Source organism: Gigantopelta aegis, chromosome 3, assembly GCF_016097555.1.
Source record: "Gigantopelta aegis isolate Gae_Host chromosome 3, Gae_host_genome, whole genome shotgun sequence".
Classification (NCBI taxonomy): Eukaryota; Metazoa; Mollusca; class Gastropoda; order Neomphalida; family Peltospiridae; genus Gigantopelta; species Gigantopelta aegis.
The window spans coordinates 37,116,896-37,144,672 of record NC_054701.1 but is presented as its reverse complement, the minus strand read 5'-3'; the positions used below and the strand labels follow the sequence as shown (position 1 = coordinate 37,144,672).

Here is a 27,777-nt window from a genome sequence, read left to right as displayed (position 1 = left end):
GGGAAAAAATGGACTGATAGGCCTCAGATTACAGTTATCTTCCCATTTGGTTGTCCAAAATCCGGAAGTTTCACCGCGCAAGTAGTCTGCTGTTTGACTGTGATTATTTCATGGCAGACAGCTATGAAGTGGCAACTGTTTGACTGAAGTGACAGGGGATAGCATGTAGTTTGTAAACATGTGTAACTTGTTGACATTGAAGACTTGTTTGTGGTAATTCCGGCCCATGCAAAAGTAGTGCTTTTTGTGTAAAATGGGTGTACTCCGGCCTGGTTTAGAGGGTGTGTCTGTTTAAACCAATATGCTGGGAGAAAGAGCTGGACAACAGGGGTTGTCCTTTTCAGGGTATGTGTCCCCCATGCAGGCAATGGTACATATAAAACTTCACGGGCCTGCTGATATTAATAAAAATGTTATAGCCACTAAGGCTATATAGAAACATATAGCGAAATTAATTGTGGTCTGAGGCCAGTTAATCACGTTTTGCCGCCATATTAATACATGTAAGGAGGATAACTCTGGAAAGTACACTGGTTTTTATGTAAGTCCCTATTGCTCTAGTGAACTGCAGATATCAGTTTAAGCTGATTTGAGGGAAAGCTCAGTAATATTCATGAAGTTAATCACCGACAAAACATTGTTTGAACAACCATTAATGCCAGTGACCAGATTTTAAAATAAACTCGGGCAACAGGTAGTTAGTATTGTTTACATTTTTGCTATTAGTGATGACTGTTATTTTAACTAAGTGGACTGTTCTCTTGGCATGCGAGTGAGATCGCACGCTTTTTTGCATAACCAAAACCGTTCTGATGCCAAAAACAAAAAAGGTTATAAAAAATAAATGTGTCAAATTAACATATTTGAGTATATATACAGGGCATACTTCAATAATAAATCTTGTAAAATAATCCCCAAAACGGTACTATTTTTGGGTGAATTTTTTTTACCCTCTTAAAAGTCGACCCCCCAAGTTATAAAATAATTTTAAGGTGAAAAAAATTTGACTTATAGGCGAAGATATACGGTACATGTTTTTAACATTGATGGACATTTGTTCAGTTTTATAAATTTTTATTTCTTAATTTGATTAGATTTTTTATAATATATATTTGTACCATGCTTTATAGTTTTCCCACTGACGTGTGCAATAAATTTGTATAACCACAAACTTTTTAAACAACATCTCTCACAGACACAAACTTCCTTATTGCGTCATGCAATGTTAGAGGTGTGGTATAAGTCAGTTACTGCATAAACTTACTCGTTGTATATTTAGAAAATTTGTTTCTAATTTTCATTATTATTCATACTTACCTAGTGCTAGCACAACAAATATGCTATTCAACCTGAGTCATACCTACACACTGCAGAATTCTCTCCCTTGCCGGATATGCGCAATGCTATCCTTGCACGGGCTACCTGTAACTTCATTCTCGGTTCAAAGTCCACCCAAACCCACCAAGGGAAAGCCTCATAGGGGTGGGTGGGAGGTATAGTTTGTTGTGCTAGCACTAGGTAAGTATGAATAATAATGAAAATTAGAAACAAATTTTCTAATAGTCTTATTCAACTTACTGTGCTAGCACAACAAATATGCTATAACGGACTAGCAATGACACCGTTAGAGCATGTGAATTCAACATTAATGGGATGAGGTAAGAAAATAGAGGACTTAACCATACCCAAAAAGCTCCTTTGAAGTAATGACATGGAGATAGGACGAACCACGACATATGGTAACAAGGAGTCAAAAAACTTTTGGGAATAAAAAGGGGATTCCCAAAAGAAAAACTCATCCCCATGAAAGGTAGGAAATGGTAGACAACACTACAAAAACCCCATCCCTCAGAAAAGGGTGGAGTGTTAAACATGTCCGAAGCGTGAATCGATGGCAGTCGGACCACAAAGAGGTCGACCCCTTTCCGTTGCCCTGCGCACAGACACGACATGTTGAGCCGCAATGACTGTCTGGATCCTACGCGTACCGTCAGGACCAACCGCCACATCCCGGAAATAGAAACAGTCAACAGTGTGCCGTCCTTTCCAAACCCCTGCATTCATGACCGTTATAATATCTAAAGAGTCATGAAAATTCAGGGAAGCAGAAATGGCTCGGATCTCATGTGGTTTAACAGAGAAATTCCATAACACATGATCATCTGCCATCTCATATGCTAGCTTGATGGTAGCTGCTATCCATCGAGACAAAGCATTTTTTGTGACATCACCAGGCCTAATGGTATAAGAAATAAACAATCTTTTTTTACCCTGCCGCCAGTTTTTCGTATGCTCCAAATAATACTTCAATGCTCTCACTGAGTTGTCAGATGACAGTGTACGAGATAAACTGTGAATGACAGTAGGTGGAAACTTTTCCCCCCGATACTGGTTTTTAGCAACAAAGATAGGGACAGACCCGTCCGAATTGTAATCAACCAAGTCCTGCAAAAAAGCATGTATCTCACTGATCCGACGACAAGCCGCCAGTGAAACCAGAAACAGAATCTTCCACGTCAAGGCACGAAGACTAGCAAACCTCAACGGCTCATTAGGCGCACACTTAAGAGCATGTAACACAAGAAAGACATTCCATTTCGACCCATGCCCGAGTACTTGTGGAAAGTCCGAGACCTTAATTAACAATTAGACTTGGTTTATATTTTCCACATTAAGAAACACTTGTGACGAATCCTGTATATTTTAAATGGCTTAGGGGTTAGGGGAGCAATTAATCACACTCTCAATTTTTTTCACATCAAGGTCTGCATTGATATGTCATCAAAATGTTTACAAATAGAACAGAAGCAACAGGATCACCCACCATTTCCAAGAAACATGACAGTACATTACCATGTCGTTTAATATACAAATGTTATCAAAAGTACTGTCTGGCATGAGAAATATTAGTTCATTAACAAAATACAAGTTATGGAAATTTTACAAAAATGTATTTACAAAGAAAAGGCTCTGCTGAGAAAATAGCTATACTTACAAGAATATGACTGTTGTCCGCACTCTTGCCAGTATACAAGATAGCAGCAGGGGTAAGGCGTACAGATGGCTGAAACAAAACAACTCTTCTAGATCAGACTTGGCACATACATAAAAATACAGTGCTTCTAAATAAGATGCATGTGTACATACATATACTTGTCACAATTTTCAATACAAGGCCAAGCAAATACACGCATGTAACTTTAGTTTCTCGAGCACGAATTGATCAGGGTATGGGCGGGACATAGCCCAATGGCAAAGTGCTCGCCTGATATGTGGTCGAACTAGGATCGATCCCTGTGACAGTGTTGGTGGACACATTGGGCTATTTCTCGTTCCAGTCAGTGCACCATGATTGGTAGATCAAAGACCATGGTATGTACTATCCTGTCTGTAGGGTGGTGCATATAAAGGATACCTTGCTACTAATGGAAAAATGTGGCGGGTTTCCCCTAAGACTACATGTATATGTGTTAAAATTACCAAATGTTTGATAAATCAATGTGTTCTACCGCAGTGTTCGAGATTAAAATTTTAGGGCAGTATCCCAGTTGAATATTAACATTTCAAAATCTGGTATCCCACCTGAGAATTTAGTATTATATGGTATCCCGGTGGGATACTGGGTTCTTGAAGTCTGGTATCCAAAATTAAATTCTGGTATCCCCGGGATATATCGGGATACCATTAATCTCGGACACTGTAACTGGTGTTGTTAAACAAAACAAATTTTATTATTTGATCAGGGTGTTCATCATTTTTGATAATTAGATGTTGTTTAAGAAAAGCAGGTGGCTATATTTACTGAATGCAGAGAGGTTTGTAACTGTAAACACAAACATCATCAGCTGCAACCAACTAACAAACACCCTGTGTATGTTGTAGATCTGTACACTTGTTAAATAAAACAAGTCAATATTAAATGCCATAAAAGCACACACAAAAGATATTTTCAATGATCAACAACTGAAGAAAGCCTTGAAATATTTACGCAATGAATGGGGGAAAACAAAAAATATGTTTGTTTGAAAGAGACGACATCCGCTACTGCCACAAAGGTTAATCATACTGAAAAGCTGCAAGGGATCTTTATTTATGCACTTTCCCAGGATAGCACCAGAGCTGTAATGCCTGGGCTTTAGATCTCACCAACATGGACAGACACATTTTCTGTCTGTTCAGAGTACAAGGTGTTTTAGTGCAGTAATGTTACTAACGGCTGTTTAAAGTTGTGGATATTCAGAAGAAAAAGTTCTTTCTTTTTTTGTTCAAATTATTTAAAATCAAATTAAAGCTTCTAACATTTCAGTGGGTTTGACCTCAGAATGTCTGTACTAAAATTCAGGTGTACTTATTTGAGGCATTTGTATTTTTAGGACCCGGCGTTTATCACTTCCACTTTGGTGCAATTTAGTACATAGACCTTGATGTAAGGTAAAAAAAAAGAAAAAAGGTCCATTGATGGCCATCAGTCCTATAACTCACTTTGCCACATATATAAAGGTCTCACACATTATCAGTAGATAAAAGTTTGACTGGCAAATTGAGTAGAAATGTAAAAAACATTATATAATGAAATGAAAAACGTTTACTTGTGTAACAACACCCTGGCAAATTTAAACTAAAACAAGCAAGACATATGTCCATAAACTGATCCATTTATCAGACGTAACCTGACAAACTAAGAAACATATATATCTGAAATAATGTGCGTAAAACTAAGGATTACTGAGGACAAATCTCAAGGTTCCCACACAACTTAAAACCAACAAGCTAAAGTAAAAACTGATTTTATTACTATTAAACAACAGAAATACATAAAACATGCAAGTAAACAAACTAATCTGGTCAGATAAGATCTCATGTTTGACCTCAGGTCAGAAAACCTCACACAGTGCTAATTGTTAGTCTTCACAGTTAAATGATAACAATTCTCCAACCTGTTTTATTTAATGGTGTACTCAGTGAGTTTTTATTTTATAGTTATATGGCACATGTTAAACATACATACATGCCATATATTTGAAACTATTCAGGTTGGATTTTTTCTCATTCCAACCAGTGCACGACAACTGGTCAAAGGCAGTACGTGGTATGTTCTTTCCTGTCTGTAGGAAAGTGCATATATAAAAGATCCCTTGTTGCATTAGGAAAAATGTAGTGGGTTTCCTCTGATGACTACATGCCAAAATTACCAAATGTTCGACATCCAATAGTCGATGATTAATTAATCAATGTACTCTTGTGGTGTCATTAAACAAAAAACTAGTGTTTTCCCTAGCTTGTTTTAGCATGGTGCAGCACCATGCCTCAATAGTCTAGCACCATCTTGCCTTAACCTGTGCCATGCTGCACTGAGATTTAAAAAGCCTTTTTCAATAATTAATTCTAAAATTGCCTTGATGAAACACTAAAAAAAATGTATTATTAATTAATAAAAATATCTGTTATATATTTTGCCATTCATTTATTAATTAGAGAATAACTAACGAGCTATGAGGAATTACGAATTATCTGTCCCGAGTGAATGAATGTTGTAAACCCGAGCCTTGGTTATTCTCTTTATTACCCATTGTCAATTTTAACTGATTTTTAATGTAAAAATTCCTCTGCAGTCTACAACAAAGCCATCAGCCATTACGTCATATAATCTTACGCGCATTACATGACGTAATGTAAGTGACGTCATAGCATTAACGACGTTCTTTTTACAACCAAATGTTTACAGTACAAAATAATACAACTGTATTTGCATTTGAAAATAATTATTTTTATATATTACTAAAGCCGCTGCTTATGAAAATATACCATTTCATGTTTACCAAACAAATGAGTTCATTTTTTTTTTGTAAATCTGTGTAGATCGTATAACGTATGTGTAATCCGACTCATGAATGGAAACATTATATGAATGAAAGTGAAGTTCCGGCCATAGCACGCAACCAACCAAATGTCGTGATTTTTAAGCCAGCCAATCAGTGGCTGTAGAAGCAATCTGCACACTGTGCAGAGATCGAAAAAATATTACCCCGTATATTTTAGCCCATATGGGTAATAAAGCATTATCATTAATTACATTTATGTTTATTTCAAATTGTTTTGTTTTTAATGCAAAATAGTGCCCTGAAAATGGTGAAAATGCCTCCAAAGTGTTTTGTCTACCATGCCTCGTCAAATTTCTAGGAAAAACAGGGATTAAAATATTTTTTTTATAAATATATTTTGGGGGGAGAATGATTTTACCCCCAACCTCCATAAATTTCACTTGCCCGTCTAGACCACCTCTGCTAAGGGGCCATTCAAATATTACGTAATGCTCGAGGGGGTGGGTATAGGTCCAAACGTTATGTAGCTTTACAGAGGGTGGGTGGATGTATTTAACAGTGTTATGTAACACACTTTAAAGGGACATTCCTGAGTTTGCTGCATTGTAAGATGTTTCCGACTAATAAAATATTTCTACGATTAAACTTACATATTAGATATATTTTCTTGTTTAGAATATTAGTGTCTGTATATTCAACATGCTTCTGATCGTCTTAATATTTCTAAGAAGCCCAAACTGGATTTTGTCTTCAAATAATTTCATACGTACGAAAAAACAATAGTTTAGGAAATAAAATGAAATTTAACCTAGTATAAATATTAGAACGGTCAGAAACATGTTTAATATACAGCCACTAATATTGTATGCAGAAATATATATAAGGATTATAAATAAGAGTTGAAATGTGTATAGATCTGCACTTTCCCAAATAGCTAGTAGTACATTATAATTATATTTTTCCCATTGCATGTCTTGTTTGCAAATGGAGGGAGGGTGTCTCCAAGCATTACGTAATATTTTGGATGTATATGGTCAAGCGTTACAGGGAGGGTGTCTAATTTTGACAACAATAGTATTACGTAATACCGGTATTTGGACGACCCCTAAAACTGGTTTTACATCCAACATCCAAGCCATTCAAACACTCATTCAGTGTATTTCTAGTTCATCAAGAATCAAGATAAGGGGCCGTTCAAATATTAAGTAATGCTATTTTTGTCAAAACGAGTCCCACCCACCCTTTGTAAAGATCCATAATGCTAGATTGGATTGGATAACATATTAACGTGCCTATGTCCAATTATGGTTCAAACACGTCTCTCCCGGGGATAATCTCTGACTTCGCCAGTGACTGGGTCTGTGGGGTAGAGTTGAAACTGGGCAGACTTTTGAAAATAGCAATTAGTTAAATACTTAATAGAATTTAAAACAAATAAAATAGAAAGTTACAAGCCAAAAATAAAAAGAATTGACTGCTTGGCCGAATATTTATATAATTTGGAACATTTTAGAAGGACACTCCAAAAATAAATATAAGAAAGTATAGATGATTGGACTATTTAATAATATTAAAAAAAGAAAGTAATTTCAACATAAAATTTTGAACGAAGGTCTAAAAGTTTAAAGTCCGATCTATATGTCCACATAAAACCTCGTTACGGTCATTAGGATGCACAGCTTGTAGGGACGAGATGGGTTGCATCCTGCAAAAAACCCCACCTAGATTGACAGTCATTAGACATTGAAGGTGTAGTGCTATGCTGAAATACAGATCTTGAGAAGCCATCCGTCTGAACGAGAGAGAGTATCAGACTAGGGTATAGTCCAGTCATCATGTATAGTGGTGCAGACTCCGAAGGATACGAGATGGTATCAATATATAAAACAAAGTAAAAGTCTAGAAAAGAGTAGTAGGGGCTGACTCCCCATCCTATTTCTTCTTAGTGGGGCGGTCAATCTTCCAGTGCTGCTAGGACAGGCTCGCACATGTAGGGACCAAACACAAACAACTGTGGCATTCTGCATAATGGCCATCATACGAGTCACAGAAAAACAAGTCAACCAGAGAAATGACATGGATGGAGGCAAGTACCGGTAATCTTGCTAAAAAAGAATCCAACCTGGTGATGCAGACTGTTGAAACGAGAAGCGTTCCAGCGTTCAATCAGTTCCAATGGCCTCATACATCCCAGTAAACTCCATTTCGCTGACAAAAACAAAACAAAATGGAGGATTCCCAAGTTGAGCACATGAAAGCATGTGCAGTATGCGTCGAGCTCCAGACTGGGAATGATAACGCTAGACCATACACCCCAAAAAATATTACGTAATGCTTGGAGACCCTTCCTATTCACAAAAATCTCATGCTATGGATGCAATATAATTTTAACACTGTTTTGCGATTTGGGAAAGCACAGATACGTATTTCAACTCCATTTATAATCCTTATTGTGTTTACATCATGTTAAACACTGTTGCCGCATTTTAATAAAAATAAAAGAGTGTTACATAACGCTGTTAAATTCACTCACCCACCCCTACAACGCTACACAATATTTTAATGGCCCCTTAAATGTCGAGCGCAAACCAATTTATTTTATGACTGAAAATGGAATTATTGTAAATTATTTAATATATTGCTTGAATGGCAAACACTTTCTTTCAGCATATAGCCTATTTATAGATTTTGGGAGTGGTAAGGGCAGTTCAATCAAGTTCACTAGGCCTATTCAATAGCCTACCCTGCACCAACAATCAAATCGCACATTGAAGACTGAAGGAATTTTAAAGAATAAATAACACTCATTAAACTTTTGTTGCTGTTGTTTTTACACACAGTAGTATATTATTGTATTCAGTATTTACATCATCACACATATTTCTGCTAGCGCTACGGCTGACGTAATCCACTGATCAGCTGATCACCTTACCTTAGCTGCAGCCTGGTCGATGGCGCTTTGGTAATAAAAAGATGTCACTGATCTCGACCTTTCTTTTTCTTGATAATCGTCAGTGGCTCGGTTGAAGACTTCGTCCGAAAGACTTCTGTACATAAGTGTCATCGGCATGCCAAGTTTCCGACGAATTGCAAAAAATCCAGACGAATATTGCACTGCCATTGCGATTGTGAAGATTCGACGACGAAAACAAAAAAGTACACACACCCACACTTTGAACTTACAGCTGTTGCAATAATTTCACAAAGACGAATATACCATGGGTTTTCCCGTCACGTTAATGCTATACATAGTGGTTAGAAACCAGTTCATATTCTAAAGTCTGTTTTCCTAGTCTTTTATGACGATATACCGAGTAAAAACGTAGATATATGGGTCTACATCGACCCATTCTTCGTTCCTTTTTTCGTCGACTCTTCTCTACTGCGCTTCCTCTGCGCAATCTCTGACAAACGTTAGTGGTGGGTCACGTGACATATTACTTCCACTCTTCCTATCAGTATCATGTAGCAATCGTGTATAAAAAAAAAAGCGATAATTTGACTGAATGATTTTGAAGAAAACTTACTTATTAAATTTAATTTTTTAAATGTTATTATTTAATATGAATAATATATTATTCTCATATTTAATTTTTAAATTACCATCATTATTGTCGTGTTGTTTTAGTTGCTTCAGAATTTACTACAGTTACTTAAGTTATTTATTTCTGAGCAGATTGTTTTCTAAATTGGACGCAAAATAGTGTTTGGTGGTGTTGTTTTGTTGTTTTTGTTTTTGGGTGGGTTTTTGTTTTGGAGGGGTTGTGTGTATGTTTTGTTTTCGGTTGTTTGTTTGTTTTTGTGGGGTGGGTTTTTTTTTGTTTTTTTGTTGTTGTTTTTTAGTTTTTTTTGGGGGGGGGGGGGGTAATTTCCAAAACACTTACTTTTCTTCTTACGTCAAACGAAACTAAAATTATTTACAAAAATAAAAATAAATTGTAGGATAAGACAACTAGCGTAGACAGGATTTTCGGTTCAGGCCCGTACGCGGGGGGGGGGGGGGTTGCGTACGCACATGGGCGTACGACCCGGGGGGGGGGGAGGGCCAAATTCGGGCAAAACAGTGGTAAAATTGGGGGAAATTCGGGCAATTTTTATCTGGGTAAAATTTCGGGCAAATCAACCCCTCCAGTCCAATTTACTTCCCAGAATGCAGTAAAATGCATCTCCTGCATTCTAGATTTAAAAAAAAAAATTGGGGGGGGGGGGGCATGTCCCCGCACCCTCCTATAGCCCTTTGGACCGTCGATTACGCACCCCACCCCCCATATAAATTTCTGCGTACGGGCCTGAGGTTTGTATATATGTATGTATGTATATTATAAGTTGTAGAAGCATCACGAGGGGTATATGGCTTTTTATGTACCCTCTGTGTGTTCTTTTACCCCGAGCCCAAGGAATCTGTCCCCCTAACCAGTGTAAACATACTTGATGGTTGCAATAAAGATTGTATCGTATCGTATCGTATCGTATTGCTTGCAATGAGATCTCTTGGAAATCGGCACTTACATTTCGTTAATTGCTCTGCAATACTTTATTGCTTTTTTTCACTTAGCCCGTTTGATAATGTAATCTATGATTGACTATTACTCATACTTTTGACTATGATCACCATAAATAAGAAATGTATCCGAAACTACTTTTTATCCGCTTGCAATATCAAAGCGATCAATTCATTCGATAAATATGGAAATAAATTTGAACAGAAAAAAAAAGTATCCCACAAAAAGCCTTATTTTTTAGATATTTTGAAATCTTTATTAAAATAATAATATTAAAAGTTTGATCGGTTCAGCAAAACGAATGTCCATGAATGAATGATCGACATCTCCGGTTCATCTAACGGTACATAAAAGTACACCACCCTTTTCTACCAGATAGGGTCTACTGAGGGGCAAAATAACAGGTAGATCTTTCCACAAAGTCATGGCAACTGGCCCCACAATATTTTTATTGGGGGCCAACCCCTCTACCCCCAATGATCCCATAGTTTTTATGGCGTATTTTAGGTTTGCGTTAAAATACATAAACTTAAAAGTTATTTAGACTATAAGATCTACCATTTATAAACGCCTGCTAAATTTGTCGGTAGCGAGGTTAATTACTTACTTACGTCTGACGTAAAACGTGGTATCGCTGCAGACATACACGATAACTAGAGTATCGGTAAGGTACATGATACGCCCGTCAAAAAAAAAATATGACCCGGACAAGGATTTCGTTTAATGTGCAGTATTGGGCGAAAAGTCGCGTAAGGTCGTGGTGACCTAGATATGGTAGGTGATACACCGCCAATCCAAGTTGTACTTGCATGCAAGGTTTGATGATGCTATATGACTTGATACGGAATATTATATTACCCTGCCAAATAATGTGCAGTATTGCGTGAAAACGTAGGTCGTGGTGACCTACCACCATCCCAAGTGTTATGCGTTAGTTTACTGGTTATGCGTGGGAGTACCATAATTATGTGCGTGAGGAGATTTCACCATATTTAAAGTTGACACGTTATAAATAGACTCACTGGAGATAATTAAAAACTGGTGGTGCCGAAGTTGGGGAAAATTATATAAAAATAAAAGATCTAGTTGATGTTTTGGGGTTTGTTTTGTTTGTTGTTTGTTTGGGTGTTGTTTTTGGGTTGTTGTTGTTTGTTTGTTTGTTTGTTGTTGTTTTTTGTTTGTTTTTTTGCGGGGGGGGGGGGGGGTGTTGTTGTTTGTTAGTTGTTTTTTGCGTCAATAATGTATTGGCTGTTTCCAGTAACCCCCGCTCCCTATGTTAACTTGTTTCCGTCGTACCTGTGCGTGCGTGAGTAGCTTTTTATATGACAATGTTTTTTTATAATTATTATTACGAATGCATTACTGATAACAAATTTATTTTAGGCTACTACAAGTTAGTCTGAAAATTCAGTTTTCCCGAATGCGGAGATTTGCTTAACAACTGGGGGAATTGACACCCACCCACCCAACCCCTGTTTCGAACGCTTATGAGCCTCCCTAAACCCACCCACCCAACCAGTTTCGTACGCTTATGAGCCTCCCTAAAACATTTCCCACAGCCAAGGTTATTAAACGATGAAGAAAAAAAGACGTGAACGCGTCGGTGGTGTTATTAAGCCATCGAACATAAGGCTGGTAGGTACTGGGTTCGCAGCCCGGTACCGGCTCCCACCCTGAGCGAGTTTTAACGACTCAATGAGTAGACCTGTGTAAGACCAGTACACCCACCTCTCTCTCTCTGTCTGTCTCTCTCTGTCTGTCTGTCTGTCCGTCTCTCTCTCTCTCTCTCTCTCTCTCTCTCTCTCTCTCTCTCTCTCTCTCTCTCTCTCTCTCTCTCTCTCTAGCTCTCTCTCTCTCTCACCATTAACCCACTGGACAGACAGCCCAGATAGCTTAAGTGTGTGCCCATGACATCGTGCTTGAACCTTAATTTGATATAAGCACAAACATAAGTTGAAATGAAATAAAAGAAATGACTGGGGATCCCCATATTTTCTGTGCACAGCAATGTTAAATGTAATTTGATTATCAGTCGTGACTATCTTTTGACAGTCACAGCTCCTTTAGACAAGCTCACGTTTGGGCGTGGGTTTTTTGTGCGGGTTTTTTTGTAATCACTCAATAAATTTAGCTCATCTTGTCACGCGTAGCGTGTATCGCCATGTGATCCGATACTGAAGTAGAAGACCTCGTGACTTACGTACTTCTAATTGTAATAGGTAAACGCCAATTACACGTACCTGTCAAAGTATATTATAGTCAAACGACCGACAGGTGTCCCGGTTATTGTGACTTCTTAAATGGAAAGTGTAAATGGTAGAATTAAACAAGCACGGAAAATTGTGTTTTATTTCGGATTTGTAGCATTGTTTCTTTTCATCACATTAAAAAGTAATTATCTGATCCAAACTTGGCAGCATGTTTTTGGAGACAGTGCCAAAATAACTTCAGAAGATGGCTTGCTGAACCGACGCTTAAAATGGATAATCGACGAAAATCAAGAAAGCGGTATTTCACCAGGTCATTTGACCGAAGAACAAGCCGATCACAATCACCTGTCGCTCGGGCATAATGGAGTTACCACTACCGGTTTTGATAATGTTTACAAAGGTCACAGCACCGATGTAAAGGTAAGACACGACAAGTACCGAGTACTGTGCGATTATCAAACCGGAAGTGACGCATTGCAATAACATAAACACGTGAATGATTTTCCTGTCACAAAAATGAAAGCGAAATGATTTTCTGGAGAATGCTGGCCAGACGTGTTTCATATTTTTTAGAACATGCATGTCGTATGTCGAGGTTTATTATGTGTACGGTATAATATCCGCCCGGTCCCCTCCGTTATTTTTAGTTAGGGTTAGGGGTTAGGGGTTAGGGTTAGTGTTAGTGTTAGTGTTAGGGGTTAGGGTTAGGGTTGGGGTTGGGGTTGGGGTTGGGGTTGGGGTTGGGGTTGGGATTAAATGTAAGGGTTAGGGTAGGGGGGGACCGGGCGGATATTTTTCCGACAGAATAACACATACCATGCCCAGTCGTGGTGTACTGGCTGGAGCGAGAAATAGCCTAATGGGCCCACTGACGGGGATCGATCCCAGACCGACCGCGCATGTCAAAGGCCGTGGTATGTGCTATCCTGTCTATGGGATGGTGCCTATAAAAGATCCCTTGCTGCCAATCGAAAAGAGTAGCCCATGAAGTGACGACAGCGGGTTTCCTCCTTCAATATCTGTGTGGACCTTAACCATATGTCCGACGCCATATAACCGTAAATAAAATGTGTTGAAGTGCGTTGTTAAAAAAAACATTTCCTTAGATAAAACCACAAAAAAACTGCAGGTAATTTTTCAAGAGACGGATGTATACATGTACGGTTATATCTCTTCTGATATTTATCTCATGATTATGATACATTTTAATTCCGTATAATGCTCTAAAATACATCTCAGAGGTCGTAATTTTTCATACACTGACCCAAGCTCTCCCCTCACACTGTGCTGTCTTATTTCCATCAGGCCATTTCTTTTTCTTAGCAGGATATATTTCTTTTGGCTTGTTACTTTTAACAAAGTACAGAAGGCCATATTTTACTTCCTATTTCAAGCTTTGATCAGGCGAGTGCTTTACCATTAGGCTACATCTTACCCCTGTTATGGTTGGAGTCACCATGATTAGGATTTGTAGGTGGACCGCAAAAGATTGGGAAGAAATAAGATGAAAGGAAAGGAGTCTGAAGGCTATATCTTAAAAAAATAATAATATATATATATATGTACATGTATTCGAGGAAACGTTTTTTAAGCATTGAATTGTGGGTAATATTAACAGTGCATACTTTTTTTGCTGTGCATGTTCTACAGTTTAGAAAGAAACATGTTACAAAAGTATAAAACCCTCACATAATAAATGTACAGTGAAATCTCTCTAAAACAAGCACTTTTGGGACCAAGTGAAATGTCCGGTTTTAAGAGGTAATCGATTTACAAGGGTTAAGTACTGTACTGATTTTTAAAAAGGGACAGTAAAAAATGTCTGGTTTTCAGGCAATTCCAGTTTATAGAATGTCTGATTTTGAGAGATTTCACTGTATGTACAACACGTGGTGTTTGTTGTGTATAGTGTATTTTTCAGCAAAAAGGAATTGCTTAATTGGCACATAATTACATACTGCATAATACTAAAATGCATAAAAATATATAATTAAGTTTTAAACCTATACCATCTCTCGAAATAAAAAGTTTCATTATAAATTATTATCAAATTGTATAGATTATACATTTCTTATACAAGGGTGAAGATGAAATGCTGGAACATTTTAACGACACCACTGGAGGACATTAATTAATTAATCATCGACTATTGGATGTCAAACATTTGGTAATTGTGACACATAGTCATTAGAGAAAACCCGCTACATTTTTCCTAATGCAGAAAGGGATCTTTTATATGCACTTTCCTACAGACAGGATAGCACATACCACAGCCTTTGACAAGTTGTTGGGGATGGGACGTAGCCCAGTGGTAAAGTGCTCGTTTGATAACGCAGTCAGTTTGGGATCAATTCCTGTCGGTTGGCCCATTGGGCTATTTTTTATTCTAGCCAATGCACCACGACTGGTATATCAAAGGCAGTGGTATTTGCTATCCTGTCTGTGAGATGGTGCATATAGAAGATCCCTTGCTGCATTAGAAAAAATGTAGCAGTTTCCTCTAATGACTGTATGTCAAAATTACCAAATGTTTGACAACCATTAGCCGATGATTAATGAATCAATGTGCTCTAGTGGTGTTGTTAAACAAACCAAACATCTTCTTTTTTTTTGACTAGTTGTGGTGCACTGATTGGAACAAGAAATATGACGACTAAAGGCAGAATTGCAGGTGATTCACCTTGGTTGTTCCATCAGTTGCTATCATCTATCAAAAAAGGAAGAAAGGAAATGTTTTATTTAACAACACACTCAACACATTTTAATTACGGTTATATGGCATCAGACATATGGTTAAGGACCACACAGATATTGAGAGAGGAAACGCGCTGTCGCCATTTCATATGCACCATCCCACAGACATGATAGTACATACCACAACCATTGTTACACCAGTTGTGAAGCACTGGCTGGAACGAGAAAAGCCCAATGGGTCCACTGATGGGAATCGACCCTAGACCGACCACATATTAAGCAAATGCTTTACCGCTGGGCTACATCCCGCCCCCTAACAAAAAAAGGATATTTAATTTTAACCTATGCAATTTGATGGTAATTTGTAAAGAAACTTTTTTTATTTACACTGAGATTTAAAAAAAATGTTTTGCTAGTTGGTATTGGTATAAAAGCTAATAATGTTTTGATACGAATTTTAACGTTATTCATTAAAGAGTTATGTGCCAATTCATCGATTCCCTTTTGTGTGTGAAATGTAATGTTTAAAAGTATAAAAGTGATAACGATGTGTTTTCTATTTCAGTGTAGTGATTTCCACAAACTTCCAAATATAACGGACATTTGCCAGTTTGTCAATTCTACAGATGACTGCAAAATAAGTGAAGGTTTTATCAACTACACTTTATTTGTGTACTGTACACTGCAGATAGTGCCACTAGCCCTAGCCATTGTGGTAAGTACATATATATGTATATATATATTTTGGGGGGCTGGTGCTCTAGTATACTCTTGTGCCACATCGATATTGATTATCTTTGGTAGGAAGTTAAGCGTGTTGCATCTGTGCAACAATTGCGTACATATAATTTTTGTTATATATGCTAATAATGTAACAGCTGTTTACTGTTTTTGTTTTGCACCGAGTTTAATCCATACCTGTGATGTCATACTATTATTCTAATTGTAGATTTTTTTTAAGAGTCCACAGTTGAGAACAATACAGTTTGAAATTTTTGTACATTGAGCTTGGGGATTAGAACCAACAACTGACTAACTGTGTACATTGTAAACAAGTACAATGCTTTAGTCCACAAATGCATTGATCATCGAACATCATCATGTAATTTAGGCCTTAATCAATGGGTAGGTGTAAGTCCACTACACCCTCTTCTCTCTCACTAACAACTAACATGGTCATGGTTAGGTTTTTAATGTGTTCATATACCTTTATGGTTTCGAACACTAATAACTAACCCACTGTCCTGGACAGACAGCCCTGATAGCTGAGGTGTGTGCCCAGGACAGCATGCTTGAACCTTAATTGGATATAAGCACGAAAATAAGTTGAAATGAAATCAAATAAGTGTTATAAACCTGATACAAGTGACACTGGTAGTAATGTATTCAGATGAAATACAATGAAGATTGTTGAATACTTAATCAGAAATCAGAAATTACAAGTTTAGCATGTGTTATACGCTTAATTTTTATGCCGGCCATGTATCCACTGTTTAGAATTACTGGCCATATCATTCAGGTTAGGTCCAAAAGGATCCTCGTATTTTAGGTTATTATTTATGTAAATATTCCGTACCATTTTAATAAAAATTTAATTAAAAAATATAAAATAGTACCGGTAGTTAATTTGGCAGCCACATTATTTAATTAATAATGAATTAAGTAAGAGAATACATGGTTAACTGTTGATTCTTGAAAAATAACTCACTTTAGTCCATTACATGTACATAATGCAAACCTTATATTTTCAATATCAAATATAACTGTAATAACTAAGCTTTTAAAATGGATCATCTATAGTCCATCCCATCCTCCTACAAAAATATTTTTTGTAAATAATTTCACTTTAGTTTGACATGAGGAGAAAAGTAAAAGTGTTTTGGAAATAAAAAAATATACTATTTTTGTGTGCAATTTAGAAAACAATCGGCTTAGAAATAACTAACTTGAAGTAAATTCTAAAAAAAAGCATTACCCGTGAGAAGGACTATAGTTTTAATTTTCCTCCTGACTCTTTGCCATTCTTTGAATCAACATTATGTAAAAAATAGTATTAGTTATTGTGAACTTAAGAAGCTCTAGGGCATAATGGGATGATAACATGGTATCCATGAAGGGCAGATACTCCTCACTGGCCTCGGTGGCGTCGTGGTTAAGCCATCAGACTATAGGCTGGTAGGTACAGGGTTCGCAGCCCGGTACTGGCTCCAACCCAGAGCAAGTTCTTATGGGCTCAATAGGTAGGTGTAAGGCCACTACACCCTCTTCTTTCTCACAAACTACTAACCAACTAACCCACTCTCCTGGACAGACAGTCCAGATAGCTGAGGTGTGTGCCCAGGACAGCGTGCTTGAACCTTAATTGGATATAAGCACGAGAATAAGTTGAAATGAAATGAATACTCCTCACTGTCCTGACTAGTGAATTGAGCACTTTTCAGGTTAAAGAATAAAGACTGAATATTTCGAAATCTTTTATTCTTTAGGGTTTCTTATTCTTTGAAGTGGGTTTAGTGCTTCCGTCTTTGTATGTGCTTGGTTTTTACAACATTTTTGTTATTTAATTTTGTGCTAAATGTAATACGTATAGAGAAAGAAATGTTTTTCATTTAACAAAACACTCAGTGCATTTTTATTGTCTATTGTTATATGGCATTAAACGTATGGTTAAGAACCACACATAATGAAAAAGAAAACCCATCAAAGGCTATTAATTCGAAACGGATTGTGCATCTGGTGAGTGGTTTACAACTGGGCTATGTTCTCATGTGAAATAAAGTGCTTGCACAGAAATCTTTGAACCTTAAAACAAAGTTCAGAACATGCTTGCTTACACTCTTTGTTTTTTATACGCGCCTGTATATCCCTTCAAGGTTAAAAAATATTATCTGATACTGAATATATTGTGTTAATATTTAAGATAAACCAAAGAAATTGCATCAGTCTTAGGCTTCGGTATCAACTTGTTTAAGTTACATGACATTGGCAGTATTGGCAAATGGTCATTTCCATGTTAACTGAGAGTGAAAACGCAAACTTGATGAGTGTTTAGCATTATTAAACAATGTGATAGAATGGAGAGATGACTGTGTAACCATAACTTAAAACATCATTTGTTGATTTTACAGTTTGTATGGTGGCTGTTTCTCTTTGTGGGTTTGGCTGTCACAGCAGAAGATTTGTAAGTCACATGTAAATTATGGTCAAACTTTATCTCGACGGCTGTTATTACATTATCCCAGGATATTTCAAGGTTGAGAAATAGTTCCTTTATCTCGATGGCTGTTATTACATTATCCCAGGATACCTCGAGGTTGAGAAATAGTTCCTTTATCTCGATGGCTGTTATTATATTATCCCAGGATATTTCAAGGTTGAGAAATAGTTCCTTTATCTCGATGGCTGTTATTACATTATCCCAGGATATTTCAAGGTTGAGAAATAGTTTCCTTTATCTCGATGGTTGTTATTACTTTATTCCAGGATACCTCAAGGTTGAGAAATAGTTTCTTTATCTCGATGGCTGTTATTACATTATCCTAGGATATTTCAAGGTTGAGAAATAGTTCTTTTATCTCGATGGCTGTTATTACATTATCCTAGGATATTTCAAGGTTGAGAAATAATTCCTTTATCTCGATGGCTGTTATTACATTATCCTAGGATATCTCGAGGTTGAGAAATAGTTTCCTTTATCTCGATGGCTGTTATTACATTATCCCGGAATACCTCGAGGTTGAGAAATAGTTCCTTTATCTCGATGGCTGTTATTACATTATCCCAGGATATCTCGAGGTTGAGAAATAGTTTCCTTTATCTCGATGGCTGTTATTACTTTATTCCAGGATATCTCGAGGTTGAGAAATAGTTCCTTTATCTCGATGGCTGTTATTACATTATCCCAGGATATCTCGAGGTTGAGAAATAGTTCCTTTATCTCGATGGCTGTTATTACTTTATTCCAGGATATCTCTTTTATCTCGATGGCTGTTATTACATTATCTTAGGATATTTCAAGGTTGAGAAATAGTTCCTTTATCTCGATGGCTGTTATTACATTATCCCAGGATATCTCGAGGTTGAGAAATAGTTTCCTTTATCTCGATGGCAACTTTATTCCAGGATATCTCGAGGTTGAGAAATAGTTCCTTTATCTCGATGGCTGTTATTACATTATCCCAGGATATCTCGAGGTTGAGAAATAGTTCCTTTATCTCGATGGCTGTTATTACATTATCCCAGGATATCTCAAGGTTGAGAAATAGTTCCTTTATTCCTTTAGGTTGAGAAATCTTTATCATCGATGGCGAGGTTGAGAAATAGTTCCTTTATCTCGATGGCTGTTATTATTATCCCAGGATACCTCGAGGTTGAGAAATAGTTCCTTTATCTCGATGGCTGTTATTACATTATCCCCAGGATATCCCTCGAGGTTGAGAAATAGTTTCCTTTATCTCGATGGCTGTTATTACATTATCCTAGGATATCTCGAGGTTGAGAAATGTTATTACATTATCCCAGGATACCTCGAGGTTGAGATTATCCCAGGATATCTCGAATTTCCTTTATCTCGATGGCTGTTATTACATTATCCCAGGATACCTCAAGGTTGAGAAATAGTTTCTTTATCTCGATGGCTGTTATTAACATTATCCTAGGATATTTCAAGGTTGAGAAATAGTTCTTTTATCTCGATGGCTGTTATTACATTATCCTAGGATATTTCAAGGTTGAGAAATAATTCCTTTATCTCGATGGCTGTTATTACATTATCCTAGGATATCTCGAGGTTGAGAAATAGTTCTTTTATTCCTTTATCTCGATGGCTGATGGCTGTTATTACATTATCCTAGGATATCTCGAGGTTGAGAAATAGTTTCCTTTATCTCGATGGCTGTTATTACATTATCGAGGTTGAGAAATAGTTCCTTTATCCAGGAATACCTCGAGGTTGAGAAATAGTTTCCTTTATCTCGATGGCAACTTTATTCCAGGATATCTCGAGGTTGAGAAATAGTTCCTTTATCTCGATGGCTGTTATTACATTATCCCAGGATATCTCGAGGTTGAGAAATAGTTTCCTTTATCTCGATGGCTGTTATTACTTTATTCCAGGATATCTCAAGGTTGGGAAATAGTTCCTTTATCTCGATGGCTGTTATTACATTATCCCAGGATATCTCGAGGTTGAGAAATAGTTTCCTTTATCTCGATGGCTGTTATTACTTTATTCCAGGATATCTCGAGGTTGAGAAATAGTTCCTTTATCTCGATGGCTGTTATTACATTATCCCAGGATACCTCGAGGTTGAGAAATAGTTCCCTTTATCTCGATGGCTGTTATTACATTATCCCAGGATATCTCGAGGTTGAGAAATAGTTCCTTTATCTCGATGGCTGTTATTACATTATCCCAGGATACCTCGAGGTTGAGAAATAGTTTCCTTTATCTCGATGGCTGTTATTACTTTATTCCAGGATACCTCGAGGTTGAGAAATAGTTCCTTTATTTCGATGGCTGTTATTACATTATCCCAGGATACCTCGAGGTTGAGAAATAGTTTCCTTTATCTCGATGGCTGTTATTACATTATCGAGGTTGAGAAATAGTTTCCCCAGGATATCTCGAGGTTATTACATTATCCCAGACTCGAGGTTTTTCCTTTATCTCGATGGCTGTTATTACATTATCCCAGGATATCCTGAGGTTGAGAAATAGTTCCTTTATCTCGATGGCTGTTATTACATTATCCCAGGATATCTCGAGGTTGAAAAATAGTTCCTTTATCTCGATGGCTGTTATTACATTATCCCAGGATATTTCAAGGTTGAGAAATAGTTCCTTTATCTCGATGGCTGTTATTACATTATCCCAGGATATTTCAAGGTTGAGAAATAGTTTCCTTTATCTCGATGGCTGTTATTACTTTATTCCAGGATATCTCGAGGTTGAGAAATAGTTCCTTTATCTCGATGGCTGTTATTACATTATCCCAGGATATTTCAAGGTTGAGAAATAGTTTCCTTTATCTCGATGGCTGTTATTACTTTATTCCAGGATATCTCGAGTTTGAGAAATAGTTCCTTTATCTCGATGGCTGTTATTACATTATCCCAGGATATCTTGGGGTTGAGAAATAGTTTCTTTATCTCGATGGCTGTTATTACATTATCCCAGGATATCTCGGGGTTGAGAAATAGTCCCTTTATCTCAATGGCTGTTATTACATTATCCCAGGATATTTGAGGTTGAGAAATGGTTCCTTGTTATTTGTAAATGAGGAACTGAAACTGTTATGTTTATCTCAAAATAATAATTTGTGTTCCAATCAGTGCACCACAACTGGTTAAAAGCTGTGGTATGTGTTTTCCTGTCTGTGGGAACGTGCATATAAAAGATCCCTAGCTACATTAGGAAAAATGTAATGGGTTTCCTCTCATGACTATGTGTCAGAATTACTAAATGTTTGACATCCAATAGCCGATGATTAATTAATCAATGTGCTCTAGTGGTGGTGTTAAACAAAACAAACTTTATTTTAAAAAGTCTTCATTGTTTTGAAGCTGAATAGCAGAAAAAACATGTGATGCTGAACATTGAAATCCTTGTGCAACGTCTCTGATGACTATCTGGCTAACATCAGTCAACTTTCCAGATTTTGTATGTTCGCCATTTCAAGAGATTTATGATTTGTTAGGACAGGAATGCCGTCATACTAAATGCAACTCTATTTACAAGGCATGCAAACATATTACAATTTTAATATTCTTAAATTTTTAAGTTATTATGAGTGGGATTGATTCATTTGTAATTATTTAAATATGGCACTGGTAACTAATATTCTTTAGAATACTGTAGGTATCACCTTTTGAAGTTGCACTCCATTCCTAGAAAAATCCTTCATCTGCCTCTGAGTCTGCATTTGACTTTCTAACATCTGTCGCCATTTTGTTTTGGGGTGCTACCGGTATCTTTTTTCCTTGCCTTCTGGGCCTCGTTTCACGAAGCAATCTTAGCACTATGCACTTAAGGTGATCTTAAGGCTAACATCGCTTTGCGGAACAGGGGCCTGGTATCTAATATACATGTATTGCTATAGTCCCTTGATGAGAAATGCACAAACTTATAAATGATATATTGTATACTAAGCAGTTTAACAATGGTACATATACTGTATAATTTCTGTTTCTCCATTGTAGCTTCTGTCCAGCTTTGACTGTGATTTCCCAGACACTACACCTCAGTCACAATATTGCAGTATCCTTTTTGTTACATCAGAATTAAAGAATTTACCTAATATTTTTTTCATCAAACACTGATATATAATATGTTTTCATGGTGGTGATAGATTGAATTTCAATTACTTGATTTTGTTTCCAGTGGTTTGGATTCTTTGTTGTTTACTTTCTTAACCTCCTGCAGGGTGTTACTTTCCTAGCATTTGGAAATGGAGCACCAGATATTTTTTCAGCCATTGCGGCTGTTAATAGTGCCAAGAATGGAGATGCAGGTCTTGCGGTTGGGGCTCTGTTTGGTACGTTTGTTTTGTACAGCAAAACCTTTAAAAACAGGGTCCTTTCCTAACTGGAATTGCCACAAAACCAGATGTTTTTCAATATCCTTTTTAAAAAATATCAGTACAGAGCATAACCTCTCTAAACCTCTTTAAGTTCTTATCACACATATGTGTGTTATTAGTATGTGTTATGAAAAATAATAAATGATGTTCTCACAAACACGTATATAAGAAAACATGTTTATTTAGAAATTTCGTTGATAGAAAGAACAAGATAAAACCTGCTGAAACCACATATGCTTCTTTTACCAATGAAGCGGCAAGAGTTCTTTTATATGCACCTTTCCACAAAAAGAATAGTACATGCCATGATTTTTGATGTACCAGTTATGGGGCACTGGGATTAGGATGGGGAGAAAACTGTATCCATCAAGGACAATCGATCCTACAAACCATAGCACCTCAAGTTACTGCAAGGCTTCTAGAATGTTTTTATAAAATCCACTAGCCATGGGATCAGTGATCTTTTTAATTCACTAGCCATGATTAAAAATTCACTAGCACTACTTTACTTTAAGTTAATACAATTTTATTAAATAGTAATAATCAGATATGTCACCTAAACAGGGAGATAAGAGCTTAAAAAACACTAACATTGGGGATTGGGGTAGGGGCAACATATTCATATTTACAAAATAGACTTAACTGCAACATTTGACCCATTTATTTCACTAGCCATCGGGCATGGCAATAGTAGTTATTTACTAGCCCAACATTGAATATCACTAGCCATGGGAGTGAGGCTACCATAATCTTGAAGCCCTGGGTTAGTGGTCTACCACTGAGGTGCATCTCACTCCTTAATATCATTTAGCTGCAGTAGCTGATCCATGTCTTGAATAAAACTGTATTATTAGTTGAAGGACATTGATTTATTAATCATTGGCTGTTTGATATAAAGATTTGATAATTCTGATATATAGTCTTAGAGAGGAAACTCGCTACATTTTTAGCAGCAAAAGATCTTTTATATGCTCTTTCCCACAGACAGGACAGAATATACCACAGCCTTTGATGTACTGGTACATGATCATGGGGCACTGGTTGGATCAGGAAAAAAAAAAGAAGCAAATGGGTCCACCTATAGTGTCCATCCCATCCTCCTATGAAAATGGTTTTTGTAAATAATTTCATTTTGGTTTGACTTAAGAAGAAAAGTAAAAGTGTTTTGGAAATAACAAAAAAATACTATTTTTGTGTGCAATTTAGAAAACAATTGACTCAGAAATAAATAGCCTGTAGTAAATTCCATAGTATAAAAAATGGCATTCCCTGTGGGGAGGGTTTCGTTGATATACTCGATCGTGCTAATTAAACCTGAAATTGGGTGGATTTTGACCTTTGACCCATTCTTAAGTGGATTCGGTACAGGGGTTGACACTTAAGAATCACTGATCCTTAGTCAGGATACCCTAAAGAATATTTTGGCATCAGTTTCGTTGATGTACTCAACCATGCTAATTAAACTTCTAATTAGTGCTAATTAGGGGCGTTCTTAAGTGGACTAAGTACAGGAGATGACACTTAAGAATAGTGGATCTTAATTAGTACATCAACAGAGAACATTTTGGCGTAGATTTGATTGGTGTACTCAACCATGCTAATTAAATTAAAATTTGGGGTATTTTGAGGGGTGGCTCCTTGGATTGGTACAGGAGATGACACTTAAGAATGACCATTTGGGGGTCCCACAGCCCACACCTACATATTCCAGGCCTCAAACCTTTTGTACTCTCAATGCTAATTAAACCTCTCTGGGCTCCCGGTTTACCACCCCTAATATGTGGAATGCGGCTTTGTGTAACAATGCTTTTTTTTTTTTTAATGGCAAAATACGTGTAAATTACAGTGTTACAACTGTAGCATTTATATTGCACATTAAAAAACAAATGTGACAAGGTTATCAAATGAATTAAGACTGCAGATTTCTATATTTGTAATCTGTCTAGGGCCTCCACAAGTCCAAAATATTTGACTCCAGTCCACGAGGGTCAAACTCGACCCAGACCCGAGTACCCGATGCTTACACTTAGATGATGATGAGATTAAGGAATAAACTAAAATAGCACATGCATCTTAATTCCAGGGCTGAACATGGATGCCAAATCATGCCATTGTATAGCATTTACAAACCGGTTGATATGATCTGACGGATGAACGGCCAGTTTTTAAAAGAGAAACTAGCACATGATCATATAATTATTGTGTAACTTGTATCGTTGATTATCTACTGCTGAAATTATTGTCCTACATTGTCCATTTTATTATAGTTGATCATTGTATTCCACCTTGTACGGGTACTCGTGTCTTGTGAACGAACTCGAGTCTTTCTGTACTCGGCCTGTGCGTGAGTACTCCAAGTACTCGTGGAAACCCTAAGTCTGTTAGTCCAATTCCCTTCCCATACAACCTTGAACAAAAATTATTGAGTCTTCATGGTTCTATTTAATGGAATACCCTTGCAATAGAATGTTTGGGTATGCATATCATACATGTAGCTAGATTTGCATAACACTGGTTAATGGTAATAGTGTTGTAAATATCATTTATCACATGCTGTACAGGTTTTAAAAGAAGCAGTCTTGGTTATTATCCATATGGTTCAAAATAAAAATGTTAATGGTGCTGTAAATATCATTTATCTTAATATATGCTATACAGGTTTTAAATGAAGCTGTTGCATCCCTCCCCCTCCCCTCATAAGACATGAATCTCATGAAATTAACAGTCCTGAACCTTATTGTTCAAAGCTTAGTTAAATTAACCCTGGGTTAGTTTGCCTTGTAATTTTTTTTTTTTTTTCTCACAAATACAAAATAAACTTTAGATTTGATAGTGTGTGCATACATTTGGTTATTCTAAATCAAATTTCAACATACATGTTTTCAGTTATTATTTGTATTGATTTAGTCCTTGGTTTTAGTTAATTAACCAACATTTGAACAACTGGTCCCTGGTGTACCAAAGCTTTTACAGCTAGCCCAGTCAAGTACAAGTATTTTTCATTTATAATCCAGTTTTAGACAAAACTGAACCGTGTATTCTGTGTGACTCTCAGTGTATATTGTTTGTATTCGCAGGTGCTGGTATGTTTGTGACGACGGTGATTGCTGGCACCATATCTATTGTCAGCCCTTTTGATGCCATGCAACGACCATTTCTTCGAGATGTCATATTTTTCTTGGCTGCTGTGTTTTGGCTGTTCTACATTCTGTGGAAACAGGAAATCACCAAATATGAAGCATTGGGTAAACTAAACCACAGACATCGGAAGTAAAAGGAGGGGAACAAGGGAACACCCCAACTCAGGATATAAGATAATGCATTGCTGCCCCAAGTTAAAAATCAAATTATTATGTAGGTTCAAAATAAAAGTGTTGTAAATGTCCGTAACCCTAAACTATTTTTAGCACAATTTTCAGCCCATAAATAATTAGACGTATCATCATTTCAAAAGTGAGTAAAGTGGGCCAATTAATTTTAGAATGTAACTTATTAATCTTAATTATTGTAAATGTTTTTTAATCTCCAAAACCAGACTAAATCCTTATTTGTGGTATATGAATTGATAAACGATACATAAAGTCTGTTTTCATTTTTTTTTTTGTCCAGGGTTTATCCTGTTGTATGTATTCTACGTATTGGTGGTTGTGATTGGCCGCTATATTTACCAACGAACCCGTAGCGATGAGCACCCAGTACTTCATGTTCCTCATCTTGATGACAATTCACACGAACAATGTAAGTAACAGTCAAGTTTGGAAGATTCTTCCAGGGTTTTATCAGCTATGTTTCTAGACTCCGATAATCGGCATCATTCCCCACCATTCCCCAAAGGCTGTGTCGTTTTTTTTTAATTCCCAATTTTAGAGTAAAGACGTCCCAATCTTAATGTAAATAATTCCTATTTTTTATTATTATGTAAAGTAAACTTTGTTTTGTTTAACGACACCACTAGAGCACATTGATTTATTAATCATCGGTTATATGTCAAACATTTGGTCATTTTAACATATAGTCTTAGAGAGGAAACCCACTACATATTTCGATTAGTAGCAAGGGATCTTTTATTAGCACCATCTCACAGACAGGATAGCACATACTACAGCCTTTGATATATCAGTTGTGGTGTACTGACTGGAATGAGAAATAGCCCAATGGGCCCACCGACAGGGATCGATCCTAAACTGATCTCGCATCAAGCGAGGGCTTTACCATTGAGCTACGTCCCACGCCCCTACAGCACAGAGGACAATATTGTTTAACTTTTATGTAAGGAGAACTAGAATTTTCCATAATTCGGTATTTTAGTGCCACTCAAAAACTGTTTTGTTCTTATTCTTTGATGGAATATTCACATCAACACCCCTACTTTGTAAAATTTTCCAATGGGATTTTCAACCCTGCATCATCATACAGACATGGGGGAAACAAGGAGAAAACAACTCCATTGCATTAGGTTGAAATTAGCTGTTAACAGAGGATATACTATGTTATGTTTTAAAATTACATATGGTTTTCCATATAGTATCAATATGGTGATATCTTAAATGGCTCCCAAAATCTAAGTTAGGAGTGCAATAGACCTCTTTCACAATACCATTGCGCACGTGCGCTAAGAGTAATGCTGAATTAGACTGAATCCAGCCTGTATACAACTTAGGGGGGGGATGATCGACAGTTGTCATGAGTGTCGTGAGTAGCTTTGTAGGAGCTGTGAATCTCTAGCGACTAATGTACATATTTTGTATTGGATGGTAAAATGGCTGCGAAAAATGGTCTACTAAAGTTTACATCAGAATGGTTTAAGAACAAAAGCAGTGAAACATTAACTTAAACGAAGTCTCTGGATCGGCCTGTCAAGGGTTTTAACAACGCAAAATTAAAAGATTTATACAATAAAATTAACTTAAGTGGAATGTGTTTGCTACTTTTAACAATTAGAATTATAGTTAAATATTCAAGCGGATGT

The 27,777-nt window shown here is 36.8% G+C and overlaps 2 protein-coding genes across 2 annotated transcripts in view; one reads left to right on the top strand and one right to left on the bottom strand.

Annotated features, from left to right (window-relative positions):
• Nucleotides 1-9,233, bottom strand: part of LOC121367979 (3-methyl-2-oxobutanoate dehydrogenase [lipoamide] kinase, mitochondrial-like) — a 46,888-nt gene extending 37,655 nt beyond the window's left edge. The window contains exons 1-2 of the mRNA XM_041492453.1: nt 8,755-9,233; nt 2,996-3,064 (exon numbers count right to left, since the gene is read on the bottom strand). Coding sequence (XP_041348387.1) covers nt 2,996-3,064; nt 8,755-8,943 — 258 coding nt within the window. The 5' untranslated portion in view covers nt 8,944-9,233. The remainder of the gene's footprint in view (nt 1-2,995; nt 3,065-8,754) is intronic.
• Nucleotides 9,234-12,522: 3,289 nt separating this feature from the next.
• LOC121367977 (mitochondrial sodium/calcium exchanger protein-like) overlaps nt 12,523-27,777 on the top strand; it is a 36,030-nt gene continuing 20,775 nt past the window's right edge. Inside the window, exons 1-7 of the mRNA XM_041492451.1 lie at nt 12,523-12,954; nt 15,794-15,943; nt 18,357-18,409; nt 22,429-22,486; nt 22,652-22,763; nt 25,886-26,053; nt 26,418-26,546. Of these exons, the coding sequence (XP_041348385.1) occupies nt 12,625-12,954; nt 15,794-15,943; nt 18,357-18,409; nt 22,429-22,486; nt 22,652-22,763; nt 25,886-26,053; nt 26,418-26,546 (1,000 nt within the window). The 5' untranslated portion in view covers nt 12,523-12,624. The remainder of the gene's footprint in view (nt 12,955-15,793; nt 15,944-18,356; nt 18,410-22,428; nt 22,487-22,651; nt 22,764-25,885; nt 26,054-26,417; nt 26,547-27,777) is intronic.